The sequence below is a fragment of the Agelaius phoeniceus genome, chromosome 2 (assembly GCF_051311805.1).
Source record: "Agelaius phoeniceus isolate bAgePho1 chromosome 2, bAgePho1.hap1, whole genome shotgun sequence".
NCBI classification, from domain to species: Eukaryota; Metazoa; Chordata; class Aves; order Passeriformes; family Icteridae; genus Agelaius; species Agelaius phoeniceus.
In genome coordinates this window covers 27,869,708-27,883,269 of record NC_135266.1, presented here as the reverse complement: position 1 = coordinate 27,883,269, position 13,562 = coordinate 27,869,708, and the positions used below count along the sequence as shown (strand labels likewise).

General features: G+C 39.2%; 1 protein-coding gene across 1 annotated transcript in view; it reads left to right on the top strand.

Moving 5' to 3' along the window:
* The window catches only part of GCC2 (GRIP and coiled-coil domain containing 2), a 31,669-nt gene extending 24,745 nt beyond the window's left edge, over positions 1-6,924 (top strand). Inside the window, exons 20-23 of the mRNA XM_054654912.2 lie at positions 53-247; positions 1,044-1,183; positions 1,978-2,179; positions 3,284-6,924. Coding sequence (XP_054510887.2) covers positions 53-247; positions 1,044-1,183; positions 1,978-2,179; positions 3,284-3,354 — 608 coding nt within the window. The 3' untranslated portion in view covers positions 3,355-6,924. The remainder of the gene's footprint in view (positions 1-52; positions 248-1,043; positions 1,184-1,977; positions 2,180-3,283) is intronic.
* The last annotated feature ends 6,638 nt before the right edge of the window (positions 6,925-13,562 follow it).

Below are 13,562 nucleotides of genomic sequence, written 5' to 3'. Positions count from 1 at the left end.
AATAGCCCTCCCAATTTTCATTCTGATATGAACATCAGTAAGTATCTTTCAGGTCCAGCTGTTTCAAATCCGGCAACGAAGAACTTGAGAGAGCGGCGGAACACTGACCTTCCTGTGCTCGATGTGCACACTGTGGCTAGGGAAGAGGGAGAAGGTATGGAAACAACAGACACAGAGTCTGTGTTCTCAGCCAGCACCTATGTTCAGTCCTTGGAGCAACTGCTGAACTCACCAGAAGCAAAGCCAGGTAGGTAGGACATGGCTGTCAGAAGTGCTTGCCTACAGAGGTTGCAGAAGTTTGTGCCCTCAAAGTATTTTAGAACATTGTGTTTTCATGCTTTTAGGGGAAAGACACAAGTCTAGTCAAGTGCTACTGCATTTACACTGTCCTGAACTTTTGTAGTTTTGTCATTGATTAAGGACTTATAGTAGGACATTTCTACAGGTTTTAGTGATTTAAAGATGAGCTTTTAAAGGGAAAATACTGGGTGAGCAACTCAGTGAATAGTTACAGAAATTTTTGTATTCTGGATAAGTCTCTACTAGGGACAGTTAAGTACTGATTTAACCATGTTAGTGAAGGGATAAAATTTCTGTTTATCTTAATGAGGCTTGTTAGAATAGTACATTATTCATAAGTTTTTTTTTCCTAGGCAAGTGAAATCCAGCATGAAAAAGAATGTTTTAGGAGTCCCCAAAAACCAGAAAAATACATGCTAGCATATAATCCTGTTTTAAATGTCTACTGAACACTTCATGGATAAATGTTGAAAATCTCCATTTATGGGTAGGAAACAAGGAATAAGTTAAAACCAGGTATCTTGAGGTACTCTAGCACTATTTTGCCAGCCCTCCTCTAATATATAAACAGAAATAGATCAGAAAATAAGCATGCAGCAGCAGCATTGATGCCTGTTAAGTCTGCACTCTGCATGAATTCTGTTCATAAGAAACTACATTAATCAAGTTCTGATGTTAAGTTAGTATGAAGTAGATGCAAGTGCTTTTTCCTTCTCTTAGTTTTCTTTTCCAATTAATTGCAGAACCATCTCAGTGGCAAGCAGATCTCAGCAAGGATGAACTGATTCAGAAACTAAACACAACAACTAAGAGTGCCGATCACTTGAATGAATTACTTCGTGAATCAGAAGCAACCAATGCAATCCTAATGGAACAAATAAAGGTAAGCAGACACACAAGAGATGTGAGGACAGCTCTAATTTCCATGGTCTGTTTCTTAGACCAAATATCTTTCAGAAAATCCCAGTCTATAAAATTTAGTGATGTATAACTTAATTGGGGAGGAGCTTTTATTCCACAGGTCTAATTAGTGCTTCTAGAGTATACTTCAGTTTTTTGGGGTTTTTTCCACCACAGTTTCTAGTTGGCTGAGGGGAAGGGGGAGAGGAGTGTAGTAGTAAAAGCTTCTACAAAAAACCTTATTGAGTTGGGAAGTTTAATGTTTAGTAAAGGGTCTGTACTATTTTCACTTAGATAAAAGCAGAAATTCCCAAGTAAAGCATTGTCTGGTTTCTGTTCCTGTAGCCTGTTTTAGCTGTCTTAAGTTAAAAGAAGACACACGAACTAATGTATGAGTGAGCTTTCTGAAGACATTTCTATATGTACTAAGCTTTCTTTTGTAATAGGCTTTTAAATTAATATCATCAGATTTCTGAGTTATTTAACTCTTCCACTGTTATTACCATTTTATCACTGATATTGTATCTCTATACTGCACAAATTTTATCCAAAAAGGATAAAATACCCAAAAAGGATATTTTTAGTCAATAAGTTATTTCTTACAACATTATCACATATTTTATTTTCACTGAATTTTTGTCCTGAATATGTTGCTAAACATGCATTATTCTTTTCGAAGCAAGCTGCACGATTCATTTTTTAGCTCTTCAAAAGACCCTTGTTCAATTACTCATTAAGTGAGGCAAGCAGTATTACTTTTTTTTTCCTCATCTGCAGCTTCTTAAGAATGAAATAAGAAGATTGGAAAGAAATCAAGAGAGAGAAAAGTCTGTGGCTAATCTGGAGTACTTGAAGAATGTTCTATTGCAGTTCATATTTCTGAAATCAGGAAGTGAGAAGGAACGGCTGCTCCCAGTTATAGACACCATGTTGCAGCTCAGCCCTGAAGAGAAGGGGAAGTTGGTTGCAATTGCGCAAGGTAGGTGGTGTTCAAAATATTGTCACAAAAAAGAGGAAAAGTGAAAAGGGAAAGGGATAGTTCTGTGCTGTCTGTTGTATAGACCTTTGAAAAAAAAAAAAAACTTAGTATCATCATGCCAATGAACAAGTCATAAAACCATTTTCTTTGTCAGGAAGTTACTATTCAATTTTCAATAAACAGAACAAATACCATAAAATTGACATAAAATATAATTTCTTCTGAAACATTCACATTTTAGGAAGACAATGGTAAGTTGAAAATTTTCATGTGTTCATGTTTTAAGTAGAGTTAAAAAAAATTGTCAAAGTAGAGGTTTATATAATTGAATTTTTTTCTTTGCAGATGTTCTAAACAGATAACCAAAATGGTCCTCTCAAGGCAGTACTGCAGATCTAATATTAGTTTGAATATAATACATTTAAAAATATCTTAAAATATGCTCTTCATTGAAGAAATAAAGGAACTAGAGAAGGACATAAATAGAGTTAGGCATTTTCAAGAAATAAACACTGGATTTCTGTGTACAGTAGTGTTCTGTTTCTGCTTCAAATACTTTCATCAGCATTTTTTCTCTTAAATGCTCTTTAAGGTATTGTTTGTCTCTTCTCAATGACATTAACTGTAGCTTCTTGTACTTCATTAGCAAATGATCTATACTTTATCTTAGAATTAATATAAATAGTAAGCAATACATGTACATATCAGAACTTAAAACTTGTGAACAAAATCACATTAAAAAGGGAAGTGTTCAAGTATTGCATTCCATGATAGACTGCATTTGGAAAAATAACATGTAAGTTAACTTAAAAGCATGTTGATGTTGTTCTGGCCCTCTGATGAAGAGTGATTGGATTTTTCTGGAGAATGGTGATAAATTACCTTTTTCAGACACTCGTAAGTACCCAAAGTCAATTGGATTTGGTGGTACAATCCATGTCTATGTCAGCCCAAGAGTGAATTCCTTTCTCACCAAGCTTGAGGGCAGTATTTGAAAAAGGATAAAGGCAAGGAATGGGGGCAAGGATATGTAACCAAATGATGCACTGTTTAGTATAATCAATGTCTAACATAATATGAAGTATGTTTTTCTTCCCCCTTCAGGTGAAGAAGAGAGTACCTCACGGCCTTCTGGGTGGGCTTCCTACCTCCACAGCTGGTCAGGACTTCGATAAAACAGTGGAAACACTGAATCTTTAAAAACATTCCACAACTGCAAAACTGAGAAACTCTACTGTAGATCTGTTGGTGTTGTATCATTGAACTACAGGGTTTTATTTTTGTGTGGTTTTTTTCAGCTTTTTAGGCTCCACTAAGAAAGAAGCCTGCAGTAGCTCTGAAAGATGGTCCTATGTTATGCTCTGGCAGCAGTGAACTATTTTTCTTGTAAATGTTAAAACAGATAATAAGAACTATGAGAAGTGACAAATTCATTGCAAATAGTTGGGAAACAGAATTTGTCAACCTGTGATAGTTCTTTTGATATCAGATTAAAAGTTTGACCTTATATTAACTGGAATAACTAGAGTTTAGATTTTAAGCATTTAAAAGTGTTTACAGTTGCTTTCATATATCACTGTCAGCTAGCTAATCTATATGGTCAGTGTTACTCTCTGCACATTTAAGAAATTTAAAATTATTTCCCCTATTGTGAAGGCTACAAAATGTAAGATAATTAAGAAACAGAAAGGGCATTTTCTGCTTTAAAGTTGTTGTCTTTCTTAAATTATTTTGCTTTTGCAGAACATGAAGGCAAGAGTTCACAAAATGTAGAGGCTGCAGAAATGCAGAAATGTGTATGAAATACAGTGCTTGTCACACCTGGGCATGGTACTATAGTAGAGATTAATGGCATCTATGGAAGCCTTAGGATAGTACTCCAAGAGTCAGAGGTCCTAAGTGAGCTGAAGCTTTGTGAGAAAGGGCTTAAGCTAGGGCTTTTTAATCTGAGGTTGGAAATTTATGGAAAAGAACAGGAAAAAATGTTCCATTACTGTCACAATGTCTCTAATTGGATGACAAGACTACTCATACTGACTTAGTCCTAGTGAAGACACTAAAGAAGGAATCTGAGCCCACAGGTCAGACTCCTAACATTAACTTCTGAGAGAAAAGAATGAAGCTTTTGTCAATAGATGCATTTTTTTTAAATGTTCTAATGATTGAAGATCTTATTCTCTCCATTGTGTGTGTACATTGTTTGCGCAGATATTTGCACAGATGAGATGGTCTCTGTTCCAGGTTACTCAACAGAATGTTATAGGTTTTTCCCAAGAAAAATAAATTTCTACCATCTCTTCTTCAATTATCAACACAGCACCTCTTTTTACCTTCAGTTGTCTGCTCCCTTATACAGTCCATAATGCCTTTCACCATCTTAATTTATTTGTAAGGTTTTAAAAAGCATACACATGTTTGAATCCTGCTTCTGTTTAAACCAGTCTTTCTGTCTTTTTCACTCATATTTTCATATTCTCTGTGTTGTTTTACAGAGAGTCTTTCCCTGGTACCCATACAAATACTAAACAGGGCTCTTCCTTTCCTATCTATCTTAGCTCTGAGGAAATGATGCTTGTTCCTTTAATATTGCCTTATTTCAGACTGAGATTAATCTGAACATATGAACAGCTGAATGGCAACATGTTGAGAATAAACTGTTCAGTAAGTTTGTTTTTGGTTTAATTTTTTGCTTGTTGTATATATTTCAGTACACAATCAACAAAGCCAATGGGCTTTATTTAGGTATTTTAATTCCTTTTCACTGCTTTTAGGCACTTCTATTTTCTTCCCTTCCAATATATATTTTAACTGGAACCTTTATGGTTTGTGCTACTGGGGAAAACATCCTCTGGGAACTTTCAGAACATAGAACTGATCAAGAGTAGTGTGATGGACAAGTCTTTTAGGTGTCTGTAGGTAGCAAATAGGAGGCTGTGTTTAGGCTTTCTTGCATTTGCCTTTGGAATGATTTAGACCAGATCTTGGATGCTGGATTCCAACTCTTTATTCAGCTGGATTTGGGTAATGTCACTCAGAAGAATGCCAAAACAGCAACAGGAGAGATTTGAAACACATATAAAAATAAGTGCTAGTCATCCTCCTGCTGTGACTTTAACAATGGAAGCACATGAGTAGAAGGGTATGGCTTTGTCTCACTTAGTTCACACTCTGTTTGCTGCTGACCTGATTTAGTCTCCACTATTGCTTAAGAGCTGTGACAAGTTCCTCTTAAAATGCACATATTTCAGAACTGTAAATTATTGAACATTGTAAGCTGTGAATAAAGGTGTGCAAGTAACATATATCGCTGGCTGTATGACATACCAGTTGCTTGTTGACTACTTTCAAGTCTGAGTTGCATGCTCACTGTTTTTAGTAAAACTTGAGTACTGTATTTACGAATGGAGTGAACAACTTGCATTAATATATTTTTTTTACAATGAAAGATAGATCTCTTAATTAATATAAAAATATTTTAATAACTTACTTAACTGTTTTCTGTTGCTAAGATTGCCAGAACTTACCTATATGGCAGTAAACTGACTGTAAGAAAATAAAGTTTAACAGACAACTGAGTAAATGGCATAGAAGAACTTGAACTGGAAACAGGATTATTTTGCATAGAGAAATTTTTATATGTCATATATTTGCATTTTAATGTACAGCATTGTAGCTGTGATTTGCTTTCAAAAAACAGTTTAAAGTTTTAACTAGTACTGCTGCTTCTTGATGTAGTGTGGTGCTCTTTTTTGGAAGAGCACTGTGCTGACTTTGCTTTCTGGTTCCTTATGTTTTCTTTACAGTGCCACATTTATTAGAATGTTTCACAGAAAATATCACCCTTGCCCAAAATGTTTATGAGCTTAGGACCGATTTTTATCTTTTAACAGCCTTCCTTCAGCCCAAGCATTAGGAGAGCATAATAATAAAAATAATAATAATAATAATGGTAATTCTGCTGTCACTATACAGATTATATATTAAGTAAAAACCAAAAATGGGAGTGATTCAGCATTCCCAAACCTGCACTGTGGCTGAATTTTCAGCTATCTAATGCTGACTTAGAAATGGGTTATATATCTTCCATTTTCCCTTTACCCAGAAGGGAGACTCATCTGTGCAAGCAAAAAGTGCTCCAGCTGAAAGACAGGAAGATCAGAACTTGTCAGGCTGTTGTATAGATGTGGCCAGTTGAATCTGGGGTTCAGGATGGCCAAAGGGAACCATGTTAGAAATTATACACAGGAGAGTAAGGTTGCTTTTTTTCTTTCATGACTCTCCTTCCCCAAAGTATAACTGTGAGAATACAGGGTTATATTATTTTCTAGATTTAAATCCTCCTTCATCTATCTCCCTCCATCTATTTGCTGCGATAAGAGATGATATATTATGAAATTGTGGAGGAATGCCTAAAAATTCTCCTTACTTTGTACTAAGTGACTTTGAAGCCAGCTTAAACATACATGCTTCATTTGGCTTATGCCTTAGCTTCACTCAGCACACCAATACCTCCTAAACTACCTGCTAGTTCTACTATTGTTGGTACTGTGAAAATATCTCAGAAGTCTTGCAAATAGCAGTCACCACTCACAAGCTGAGAAACCAAATGTATGAAGAGATAAAAATATATTTGTTGTAGTAATTTCAGAATTGCTAGTCTGGATAGATAAGTATTTTGTTTGGAAATATGTTTTTGGTGGCCTTTTCATGTGGCCATCACTTCAATAAAATTCACCTTTACTCAACAGAGTGACTTTTTTTTCCATGAATGCCTGTTCTCACCCGAGAAAATGCTACTTAGGTGCAAGGTAGAAAACAAGGACTGTCTACCATTGTATTGAAGAGATTTTATGGATCTGGTATAGTATCCACAGCCTGTACTTTGGAAGGCAACTATAGCAATGGATTCTTCTGGGTGAACAGAAGAGAAAATGGTTTGTTCTAGGGTTGTTTTGGTTTTTTTTAAATTTAAAAGCTCATTTAAATGACTTCAAACGTGTTACTAGATTGTCACCAGCAATCTGACAATATTAGGAGGGTTGCAGAAGCTGTTAATGGCCTTATTAGCAGGATTGCACTTAGTGTGTTGGAGTACTAACTACCTTATAAATCAGCATGTGTTTCTAATTGCACTCAACTTTCAAATGGCCATAATTACCTCTTCCCTAATAGGCTGTGATAATTTTTCTTTATCTGTGTAACTGTCCTAGTGCAAAGATTACAGACTCAGTGGATGAAGAGATGCTTGGTTTGATTTAAGCAAGGGTTTGGTGTGTTTGTTTTCTTTCCAACCATTTTTCTTAGACCATGCTTATTACACAAATACGTGGTCAGAGAGAGGATCATAAGCCATGAAAAGAAGACATGATAAATGGATATAAGGGTCATAAAAGAGAGCCTGATACCTGCAGTCAACTTCTAGCAGCTTTCACATGAGTTTATATATGCTATGTGGAAGGGAAATAATAATCTGACTACTTTTTAATTAATTTGATTAAAATTTATCATATGGTTCTGAAAGGATGAGAAGATGCATCTTAGATTCAGAAACTTCTTTCCTTTCCTTCCTGTCCTGTGTTTCTCAGGCTCATTCTGAGGATTCAGGCTGGATTGAATAGTGAAGATTGAGAATAGTAAAACAAGTATGGAAATGAACATGAGTTACTGCTCCAACAAATCAGTGTACCTTGGTGTTGGCAATTTTTTTTTTTTTTTTTTTTTTTTTTTTTCTGTCAGCCTAAAGGCTTCTTAAGAATCCAAGGTAAATGTAATCAGGTAATCAGTGTCAAAAACAGTGTGGTCTTTTGGGCATGGGCACAGTCCCAGTCCTCCCAGAGCAGCCTTTGAAAGTGTTTTAAATTGATAGACACTGGATAGCAGCTGTGTACAAGCATAGGATTTAAGTGGGGTTTATTGTTTCAGTGCCTGAAAATCGAAGCTTGTTCTGAGAACACTCAGACTCTTTCCGGAGGGGAGGTACATATTAGCTCTTGGCTCTCCTGCCACTTGCAGCATGCAGAGCATCTCAAAAATAAAAAGCACAGAAACCATTACAGAGCTTCAGAAAAAGGCTTTTACCCAAATGCTGTTTTCCTGTTATTACTCCCCTTTGTGGAGTTAAGTTGCTGATGCTCAGCATTACTCTTGCCAAGGGAGAAGGCCAATCGCATCATTTTGGCTTTAGCATCCACATATTTATACAGAGTAGTTAATGTCCCCCTCACATCTAGTCACAGCATTGGCTTAAACCTGCAGCTGTAGCAGTCCAGGTGAAGCTGCCCACCTTTGCAAGGGACCAGGTGGGTCTCCCTCTGCTCCAGGGGCAGAGGGCTACACCCTCTGCAACGGGGAGAAAAGCAGATGGTGGCAATAAAACCCTAAGCAGTTCCTGTTGTTGACGTGGCAGCTCTCTGTCCCTGCCCTGACTACCCACCAGCCTTTCTCTTGGAAACTGGTTAAACCAGTTGATTGCAGTGGTGGGGGATAGTGGAAATCTTGCAGGAAGAGGATTTTCAGAAAATGCAGAAAAGCTAAGGATAGGTTCATAACATTCTGGGAAAGATGGGAATTGCAGTGACAAAAAGCTTGAAATAAAAAAATGACACACTTTTGCTATAAAAAATGTGAGAGTAATACCATGATCTCCAAGAGTCTTAATATCTTAAAGTACCGGTTTTGTGGTGCTGCTGTAAGTTTTTTCTTTAGCCTTTACTGTGTCTGCACAAGTACTGATCTTGTCATGAAGCAGAAATTTATAAGCTGCTAAATATGGAATTTTATTGATCAATTCTGCAGAAGTTTGAGATTGATCAATAAAATTTATATCCTTGGTTTTGCGGTCTCCTTTCCTCTTCCAAGAAAAAGTGATGCCGAATATACTAGGTGTCTAAAATGCATGAAGCAGAAATCTGACTTCTTTTATATGGATGTCAGAATGATCACTAAAATGTCTTCCAGTGTTCTGAGCAAACTACATATTGTTTTTAATAATAGCAACGTTTTTTAAGAGATATCAAATAGTGGTCAAAACTTATTTATTCAATTGATTAGTGGAGTTAATAATGTTGAACAAAAATGTGAAACCTAAATAATTTTTCACCCATTAATTCATTAACAGTTTTGCTAAGAATATTTAGCTAGACACACCATGTTCACAAATTATTCCTTCTTACATGGTCAAAGTTTCCTTCCCTGTTGCTTTAGCTTCATAGCTTTGGAGGTGTGACATGAACACTGGCACAGTTTACAATTTAAATCCATTGATTATATTAAGGTAAACAATCATGGGGCTGCTCTGCTAACAGGCTCTCAGAGTCAGAATAGGCTTAGATTGGATATTAGAAAGAAATTTTTTACTGTGAGGGTGGTGAGGCCCTGGAACAGTTGCCCAGAGAAGCTGTGGATGTCCCATCCCTTGAAGTATTCAAAGCCAGGTTGGATGGGGCTCTGAGTAGCCTGGTCTAGTACAAGACATCCCTGCTAGTGGCAGGGGGGTTGGAACTACATGATCTTTAAGGTCCCTTACAACCCAAGCCATTCAATCTACCATCTGCAGTTGTGTGAAGTTCTGGAAGAAAGCAAAAGCTCAAGCAAATACCACAGTTAGAAGTTACTTACAAAATACTTTCTCATTTCCAGAAAAAGAACTTGATGTAAAGATGCTGATAGTTGTGATTGGAGACAGGCAGTCAAATTCTTTAACCAAGCAGCTGCCTTCTCATCTGTCCTCAATAACCCTGCCTTTTCTCACTTCTTCCCCAGGCCTACAATAATGGCCAATAATGCTTGTTCAATGTCAGCAAAGCTGATCATGAATTTAGCTCTGAATAGGTAAAGGCTCTGTGTTGTCACTTTAGAGTGACAGAATCATTTAGGTTGAAGAAGACCTCAAAGATCAAAGAGTCCAGTTGTTAAGCTGGCACTGCTGAGTCCATGTCACTAAAGTGTCACTGCCAGCTGCAGTACAGTAAGTTTGTACTGCATCATTTCAACAGTGATGGAAAATGTAAAGTAGTCTGGAAATAGAACATCAAAAGCATATGCCTACTTAAAACTGCATTTTACTCTGGTCTCAAAGGGAGAGATGAGAGTAAAAAAAAACCAGCATTAATTTTGTGATTAATATGCTGGTCTGGAGACATGGAGTCCAAATTCCCTGCTTTGGCACATGCTTCCTTTGTGAATTTAATTTCAGCGTCTCTGTCTCTATTTCCTGACTTGCCTGCTGGGGATAATGGCACTTCTGTACCTGATGCCAAGTGCATTAGCAGCAGAATGTTAAACTTTGTGATGGGTTTGTAAGCTGAAATAAGTAGGCAGATTACCATATTTTCTTTAAACTGCAAAGGAAGAAAATTGTCATTGGCTGCATTATACTGGAATGGAAGGAATGATCTCCTTACAAGTCTGTGGTGTGTGTTTTGTGAATCCTATTAAATTACTTGCTTGAGTATTCTGGACTGAATTTTACAAGTTAATTAGAATGCCAGCATGGTCTAATACTATGTAATGGATAATTAATAACAATTAAGAATTGTTATTTCTGTTGTAAAGCAAGACAAAACAAAAATTTAAATCAGCCCCAAGGCACAAATTTGCTGCAAAGTGCAGACAGCCTGGGGAAGGAAACTGTGAAACTGAATTCCTGGCTTTTCTTGGTACTTAGTGTTTCCAAAAGCTGCTAGTACTTAGTGTTTGGCATTTGTACATGTTTGGGGAAGGTTCTCCCACTCTCTATGAGAATGCCTTTGCTACTTTGAGATTATATTGCTTGCAGACCAGGCTTTAGGGATTTCATCTTTAAAAGCCCTGGAAAACTGTACATGATGCAATTCACTGGCTGTTAAATCCATTAAAGTGCCCTCCAAAGGAAGCGCCACAACGGCTGCACTTGTTGGCTGGCACTGCCTGTTAATAATTTCCAGAATTTACTGGTTTGAAGTTTGCAGCCCTGGTAGCTGCACACCTGCCCAGCCACCTCCCTGTCCTTTCAGGCTGTGCTGGTCAGAGGTGCTGCTCTTTCACAGCCAGGGACAGCCACCTCACACAGCTCCCCCGGAGGATCAGCAATGAGAGAGACCCTGAAATCCTTGCAGACAAGCTGAGGTTAATTAAAGACATTCATGAAGCTGCCTGCAAGTAATGGCAGACTGCCCATAGCAGATCAGAAAAAAACAAAAAGGTTGTATTACCTTCAGCTGGCACAGAATGAGTACTTACTTCTTTAGGTGATATAAGGAAGCTTTGCTGATAGACTCATGAAAATGGGTGGGTGTTTTGGGGTTGGGTTTGGTTATTTTGTGGGGGTTTTTTTGTTTTTTTAATTGAGGAGGGGTGGTGTGATTAGTTTTTCAACATAATCACGCCATTGTTGAGGTTGGCAGGTAGCTCTGGGGGTCACTTGTCCAACCTCTCTGTTCAAGCATGGCTACCTACAACCAGATTCCTAGGATCACATCTGGATGGCTGTGGAGTACCTTCAAGGGTGGAGACTCCACAGACAACCTCTGCCAGTGTTCAGTCACTCTCACAGCGAAAATTTCCCTGATGTTCAGAGGGAACCTCCTATATTTCAGTCTGTTTCCCCTGCCTCTGTTCCTGTCACTGGATTCCACTGAAAAAATACTGGCTTTGTCCTCCTTTTACCCTCTCTTTTCAGATATTTGTATTAATTGGTAAGATGTCTCTGAGCCTTCTCTTCTTTGGGCTGAGCAGTCCCAGCTCTCTGTCTCTCCTCACAGGAGAGGTGCTCTAGTCTCTAAAAAATATTGGTGACCATTTGATGGGCTTTTTCCATGTCTCTCTTGTACTGGGAAGCCCAGAACTGGGCTCAGCCCTCCAGGTGTGGCTTGAGCAATGCAGAGTAAAGGAGAAGGATCACATCCCCCTCTTCTGGCTTATCATCCCTTCCCTTCTCAGCCTCATACTCTATTTTCCTCTTTATTGCAGAAATGTATTCTCTGTGATGCTAAAGTCTTGCCGTGTTTGATTCCTCATCTTGGCAAGCAAAACTGAACCCTGTGAAGGAGAAAAATAACAAATAAACAAACAAAAGTACTACAGGCAGTCTGTGTTTCTACAGCTGTAGTCTCTAGAACCATGCTTCTGGCACTGCCATCAAATACCTTTTGTGCATCATAATCCCCAAAAATTACATTCTTTTCCTGGTTCTGATGGATACCAAAGTGGAGGTGCTCCATGTTTGAATTATTCTTTCTGATCTGTGCTCACTCATCCCTGTCTAGGCTGATCTTCACTGGCTTAACATATATTCCTTTGGGCTGTCTTCTTGGAGCCATATAGATATTTCCTTAATCCTGGCAGGCAAATATTTGCATTTTTCATTCCAACCTGCCACTTCCTTGTTCTGATATTAAGGATGGCAATGGGTGGTGATACAAACAGCTCAAAAATATCACCTTTTCTGTTGTGCTCCTTTCATTTGTCCATAGTCTGCCTTTGAACCTCCCCTGATTTGGAATGAGGTCGCTTCTCTCCAAGTGAAGTGGAAAGTTCGGCAGCGTTGGAGGTAACTTTCTTACATTTACTTTATACATTTCTGAGCATGAGCGAGGTGCTAGCCTTTCCCCACGCCGTTGCTATTAACGCTGTTACATTCTTAAATAAGGTTGATCTAAACCGGACTCTGGCTCCAGCAAAACTCACCTGCACATATTTGGCTCCCCAAGGTGTGGCGAGAGCTTTCTTGTTACAAATTATCCTGCACTACCCAACCACGTGTAGGAAACAGTGAAAATACTTGGAATTGTTTTGACAGCAATTTTCGGTTCTGAAAAAAAAAAAAAAAAAAAAAAAAAAAAGCTGAAAAACACAAAACCAGCACCAGCCGCTCCCAGGAGGCACCTATTTCACATAACCTATTTCACATAACTCTGCGGGGCGCTCCGGCCGCCGCATCTCCCGCAGGGCTGACAGAGGAGGCGAACGATCCTTCCCGCGGGCCCAGCGGGAAGCACATGGGAGGGACAGGGGGACCCCAGGTCTGGGCAGCGACTCCCGTCCGCTTCTCGGGCAGGGCAGGGAGATCCCATGTCCCGCTAGTGCCTCCCCTCTATCCCGGCCGGGAGCGGTGCGATCCCATATCCCGTTAGTGTCTCCCCTCCCGGCCGGGAGCAGTGCGATCCCATATCCCGGCGGTGCCTCCCCTCTATCCCGGCCGGGAGCGGTGCGATCCCATATCCCGGCGTTGCCTCCCCTCTATCCCGGCCGGGAGCGGTGCGATCCCATGTCCCGGCGGTGCCTCCCCTCTATCCCGGCCGGGAGCGGTGCGATCCCATGTCCCGCCGGTGCCCTTCCCTCTCTCCCCGCGCGGGGGCGCAGCGGGCGGGGCGCGGCGCGGGCGGAGCGCGCCCCCTGGCGGCGG